This window comes from Orycteropus afer, unplaced genomic scaffold, assembly GCF_000298275.1.
Source record: "Orycteropus afer afer isolate SDZICR_OR568_19922 unplaced genomic scaffold, OryAfe1.0 scaffold00230, whole genome shotgun sequence".
Taxonomy (NCBI): Eukaryota; Metazoa; Chordata; class Mammalia; order Tubulidentata; family Orycteropodidae; genus Orycteropus; species Orycteropus afer.
Window position 1 is genome coordinate 2,528,648 of NW_006921817.1, and position 6,577 is coordinate 2,535,224.

General features: G+C 33.9%; 1 protein-coding gene across 1 annotated transcript in view; it reads right to left on the reverse strand.

The window, feature by feature from the left end:
• The window catches only part of DLC1 (DLC1 Rho GTPase activating protein), a 606,782-nt gene extending 601,070 nt beyond the window's left edge, over positions 1-5,712 (reverse strand). Inside the window, exon 1 of the mRNA XM_007948875.2 lies at positions 4,693-5,712. Within this exon, the coding sequence (XP_007947066.1) occupies positions 4,693-5,712 (1,020 nt within the window). The remainder of the gene's footprint in view (positions 1-4,692) is intronic.
• Between the last annotated feature and the right edge of the window lie 865 nt (positions 5,713-6,577).

Genomic DNA, 6,577 nt, shown 5'->3' on the forward strand with positions numbered 1-6,577 from the left:
TAAATTTTCAGAAATCGATAACACATTGAAAGGGCAAAGGAGTAGAACTGAATCCAAGGAAGACAGAATTCATAACATTGAAGACAAATAAATGAATACTTCTTTGGAAAGGGGTCAATCAGAAAAAAAGATCAAAACAAAATGAAGAAAGCCTAAGGTTAATGTGGGATACCATCAAAAGGAATAATCTATGTGTAATTGGAATTCCAGAACACAAGGAAAAGAGTAAAACCACTGAGCAAATTGTCCAAAATTTGTTGGAATAGAACTTCTCTGATATGATGAAAGATGAGAATATATCTATTCAGGAAGTCCAACGAACCCCAAACAGAACAGATCACAAAAGAAAATCACCAAGACGTATCATCATCAAACTCATCAAAACCAAAGAGAAAGAAAGAATCCTGAAAGCAGCACAGGAAAAATGAAAAATTATCTACAAAGGACAACCAATAAGAATAAGCACTGATTTCTCAGCAGAAACCATCAAGAAAGAAGGCAATGGGATGGTATATATAAAACCCCGAAAGAGAAAAATTTCCAACCAAGAATTATATACCCAGCAAAATTGTCCCTCAAATATGATGGTGAAATTAGGAGATTTCCAGGTAAGCAGAAATTAAGAGAATATGTTAAAATCAGACCAACCTCACAAAAGATACTAAAGGGAGTCCTTTGAACAGAGAACTGATAATAGCAAACCACAACCAACCATTAATACACAAGATGACATAACCCAGAAACCAACATACCTATGGACGTATCCAAAGTAAAATAAGCTTACAAGATTGTAAACAGGGAACCAGAGACATCAATTGGTAAATGAAGACAACTACAAACAAAAAAGAGGGAAAAAAAGAGTGTAATTACAGAACTTCTAAATGGTGAGGAATTCAAGAGAGTTGCAAGACAGAATGGACTATTCTAAACTTGAGAAGAAAATTATAAACTACAGAGTAAACTCAAAGAAAAAAGATAAACCTTCACAACACAATAAGAAAGAGGACAAGTACAAATATTTAGCAAATACTAAAACAATAGCAACAAAGGAAATGATAGCACAATTCATAAACATAGTGAACTCAGCACAGAAAATTATATGGAACAAAGAAACCAGGATCACCATGAAAAAAACACATAACAAATGACAACAACCAATACATACTTCTCAATAATTACACTGAATGCCAATGGATTAAATGCACCATTCAAGAGACATAGGGTTGCAGACTAGATAAGAAAACATGGCCCATCAATATGCTGTCTACAAGAGACATACCTTAGAGACTAATACAAAAATAGACTAAATATCAAGGGTTGGAAAAGATCAAAAACTCACTGTCGTCCAGTCAGACCTGACACATAGGCGACCCCTCCTTGACTTTCTGAGGTGGTATCACTACAGAAGTAGATTGCCCAACCTTCCTTATATCAAGCAAATGACAACCAAAAAAGAGCAGAAGTGGCAATATTAATTTCTATCAAATTGATTTTAAGACAAAAACCACCATAAGAGACAAGGAAGGACAATGATTAAAGGACCAGTTGAACAAGAAGATATAGTCATAATAAGTATCTATGGACTCAATGAAAGACCCCAAAAATACATAAATCAGACTTTAACAGAATTGAAAAGGTAAACAGATGACTCCACAGTCATAGTAGGAGACTTTAATGCATGACTCTCAATGACAGATAAAACAATTCTCTCAATGACAGAAACTCAACAAAGATGCAGAAGAGCTAAACAATATTGTAGTTAATTGGAGATCTCTAGTTGCTTTTTTGAAAACCTTCATAATATTTGTTTACATTTCATAAAAGTAACAATAATAATGACATTCATAAAAGGGCTGTTTGGTGCCAATGCAAAAAATTCTTCAAATATATAATATACCTGATATTATTTTATTTTTATACTTCTGATCATGGAGCTCTGGTAGCATAGTGCCTAAGGCATTTGACTGCTAACCAGAAGGCTGGCGGTTCAAACCCATCAGTCAGTCCTCAGAAGGAAGGTTGGGCAATCTACTTTCGTAGTGATACTGTCTCGAAAACCCAAGGAGGGGTCTCTACGAGTGGGATCCTACTTAATGGCACATAACAACAACAACTTCTGATCATTATATGGTGGTGTAGTACCTAAGCCATTTGACTGCTAACCAGAAGGCTGGAGGTTCAAACCCACCAGCCACTCCTCAGAAGGAAGACGGGGCAATCTACTTCTGTAGAGATACCACCTCAGAAACCCAAGGAGGGGTTGCTATGAGTCAAATCAACTCAACAGCAGTGATCTTGATTTGGTTTTGATCATTGTATGTATTTCACCCACAATTATATAAACTTTTATAAAAAATCATCTATAGTAAAAAGTAAAAATATTTTGTTTTTATCCTTTTAATTCTATTCCTCCCAAAGTAACCACTGTTACTTGCCTATTTTGTGTCTATTTATCCAGAATTTTTCTCATTAAAATTCAGTAATATAAAGATGTTTATATCCTGTATATACTATATTTGTATCTACCATCTATCAATCAATCAATCTATCTATCTATGTAGATAGACAACTAGGTATCTATCTAAATGCTTTGTTACATAAGGTTGTGACATGCTGTACATATTGGCCTGCCACTTTCTTCCCCCAGAGAACACTGTCATGAACATTTTTCACAGTCTGAGCACATGTATTTCATTTCATCTTTTTAATGGTTACATAGTATTCCATAATATGACTAAACGATAATAAAGCAAATTCTTTATTGATGGACAGTTAGGTTGTTTCCTTTTCTTATGGTAACATAAAGTGATGAGCATCTGTTTGCACATGTATTTTTATGAATTGGTGTTATTTATTTTGGTAGAGTACTAAAATGGCTAATTTCCATTTTGAAAGTATTTTTAGGACTGTCATTCCATATCATTAAAACAATAAAACACCTTCATGTTTTACTTCTAAAGACTTTCCATCATATATTTCTAGAGTAAATTTCAAACCTAAAATGAATTTAATTTGCTAAGTACAGGGCATTCCAAATGAGTTATAGAGTCAAAGCAAATAATCCACCAGACAATGCCACCACATTTTAGAATGACAAAATTCTTAAAGCAGAATATTTAAGTTAGACTTGTAAATGAGATACAATTACATCTCTCAAAACGCAATCATGCTATATGACAAGTCCAAGACTAAATTCTTTCCAGCATTCTTTAGTATTGATATAAATGTCCAAGTGGTGAGCATATGTTTCTGGAATGTTTAATGTTTTTGTCAGCAGTTGTTCAGATTTTGACTTATTTTAGGGAAGCTATGTCACAGGTCGGTTAATACTTTCTTATGTCATTATTGCATTCTCTCCAACAGATTTGATAGAATATATGGCAATATCTGAAAAAGTAACCTAAACAGTCCAATCATAACAACTTTATGGAGCATTAACATTTTAATACAACTCATATAAGGAAGGAGGAGTTTGCCAGAAGCACAGAACACTCTGTTGGCATATAGTTAGAGCACATTGATTCTTGCTGTAAAATCTTTGATTTCACTTAAACTAACTCATGACACATTACTGATCTAGTTTGTTAGCAAAACCACAGTTTATAGAAAACAGATTTCTTCACCACAGGCAAAAGAGAGTTGGAGATTTTTTATTTATTTATTTATTTTTGTCATTGCCTCAATAGAACTAGAAGAGAGATTTAATTTTGTGTTTAGGAGAATTATAATTACATATCAATTATGCATAATTATGTATTATATCAAGATAGGGCCTAGGAAATACATTTTAATACTACAGGAAAGTGTCTAATCTGTAGGGTTTCTTCAGTGATCGTAGCAATAGGGGTTTATAGGAGGACTGCATTTGGGTTCACTTCATAACTGTGGAACACAACATTGTCACAAGGATTTGGGGGAACTATTAAAAACAAGTTTTGGTCAAAGGTACACTAATTAAACCACATTTCATGTAGCTACAACACAATCCTTGCTATACTCACTGGGAAGCATGGCAGCTATAGTATTATTCATAGTATTATTCAAAGGAGCCTTGGATAAAAACAGAATTTCAGTTACCTTTTTGGTCAAGAGACAAGCTGCATCATGAAACAGAGATCAATAAATGAAACAAAATAATTTATTTACATCTATTGATGTTGAAGGTATCACAGTATCACATTTAAAACAAGATCAGTAAATTTGGTAAGAGGGTATTATTGCCTTCGTATATGTAAAGGGATTGCTTTTAACATGCAACTTATAGTTTGTTTATGATGAGAAAATATATTTTTTGAAAGAAAAAAGTAGGTCCAAATAAATGACATAATAAAAAATGCCATGATGCTCTTTCTAAAAATTAGGGATCACTCTTCATGTACGCCTAGAGCTACACAATTATGCACAATCTGGGGGCTATTTATTTCCAACTAAACAAAATGATACCAATTCTATCTTCAAATATAGTACCAGAATAGACTGTTCATAAACATGATACATATTATTAGTGAAATGGGTAGATTATTACATTTTAATTTTTATATTTCACCAAAGATGATGTTCTTTGAGTTATGCAGTGGCACTACAGGGAAAAAGTAGCATCTAAATATCTCTTTAATTCCATCAAAATAGTAAATTATAAAAACAAGGATATTTACAAAATTTCAACCATCAGATAAGTTGTACATGTCTTACCTTTCTTTTGCGAAGTCTGACTTGATTATCTGCAGGTTCCTGGGTGGCCAGAGTCTCCTTTAAGTGTAAACACTGAATGCCATCTCCTGCGTTGACCTTTAGAAGACTTTTGTTTTGATGTTCTGAGAAACCACTCTCCTCCAGGCCATTTTCAGCCGACATTCCACTGGGGCAGGAAGAGGGCTGTAGAAGGCAGCTTCCAGAATCTGCTTTTGATAATGGCAGTCCTCTGTCTGTGCAAGGAGCTGAAGAGTACTCGTTGTGTACGCTGCAGGTGTTTCTTTCATGTCCATCTTTGGGAAAGTCAGACTTCCTTCGTTGCTGAGCTATTACTGCAGAATTAAGCAATTGCTTCTCAGGCACAATCTCTTTCACATTCAAAGAATTGCATGTGTTTACTTGGGGTGCATCTTTTATTTCACATAAGCTTATGTCATTACAAAGCTCCAGGCTTTTCCTCATTGTGTCAACAACTTTTCTCTCCCTTCCTTCTTCTCCTGGCACTGACTCGGGTTCACCTACCATTATCCAGGAACTACATGAATCTTGGTTACTCTGTATGATGGGCAAGGTCTTAACTAAGGAGCCTGCTCCTTTGACACTATGTTGGTCAGATGTTTTATGATCTTGAGTAGATAGGATCTGTTTATCATCTGTAAGATATAAATCAGAATCTGCATCTTCATCAGAAACATGCACTAATGTTTCTGTGCTGGCCTCCAGAGAGAGAAACTGGTCTTCACCTTCATGACTGTCATTTTCATCCACCTCCTTTGAAACATGACCCATTGGTCTCCCTGGAAAATCTCTCATCTCTGACCCATGACAGCAGTCTGGTAAAGACACACACTTCTCTTTGCGGTCCACATGTAGAGTTGCATCTTTTTCCATACTTTCCTGCAAGCTGTCAGCTGCTAGTCCATGATGACATGCTGTGTTATAATCATCAGAATTAAATGGCAGCCCCATCCGTTGGGTCACATGTTCTTCCCAGCTTCTCTTTCTTATGGCTACAGACATGTCATCGTAGTTTAACAACAGACAGAGGGATACATTCCATATGAGGTGACATGAGATGGAACTTGATGAAAGACGACTTCAAATTCACTGATCCAGGAAGAGAGTGAGTTTTGTCATTTTACCACCTATTAAACAATTTAAAAATATACAGTTATTGATAAATTTCTAAAGAGTCAAAATATAGTTTGGAATAAGAGAAAATTTAATCTTTTTTATGAAAGTTTTGGTAAGAAACTTGATAAAGTTTCTGTTTAGTAGCTTTAATAGTGTTTATATAAACAGAGCCATGTATCATTGCCTTCTTTCCATAAGAAGCGAACTTAAAATATAATAATAATTAAAAATAGTAAATAATATTATTTATAATAATTAGAAATAATAAATAAAATGTACACTAGTTCTATGACATTTATGGATATCAATTTTTTTCTCATGAAAGACAGTCAGAATATTGACTTCCAAATATTATCTGAAAGTCTCACTACTTCTCTTGTATAATTCTTATCATACAGTTGTTTTACAAGAGAAATTTTTGAATGTGCAAAAGTTCACTATGCTTTTCAAAGTTCCTTTTTAAGAAGCAGTGTAAAATTAGTTGAACAGTTTTATTTCATATTTCTGCTCAAAAATCATAGATAACACATTTAAATGCAGTTGGATCGGTTTATTAATGGATAAAGATATAAATACTAAGCATTCAAAAGTTCATTCAGAAAATATTTGTATTGCAATACTTAATAAAAATCACTAGAAAAAAACTTTTTGCTTTAGATTGCATGTTTTCCTGACTTTCTTAACACAGGTCATTAAAGAAATCTATTCTCTGTTTGGTTTGAATTGCAACAAAGGCCACCAGGGAACTGTT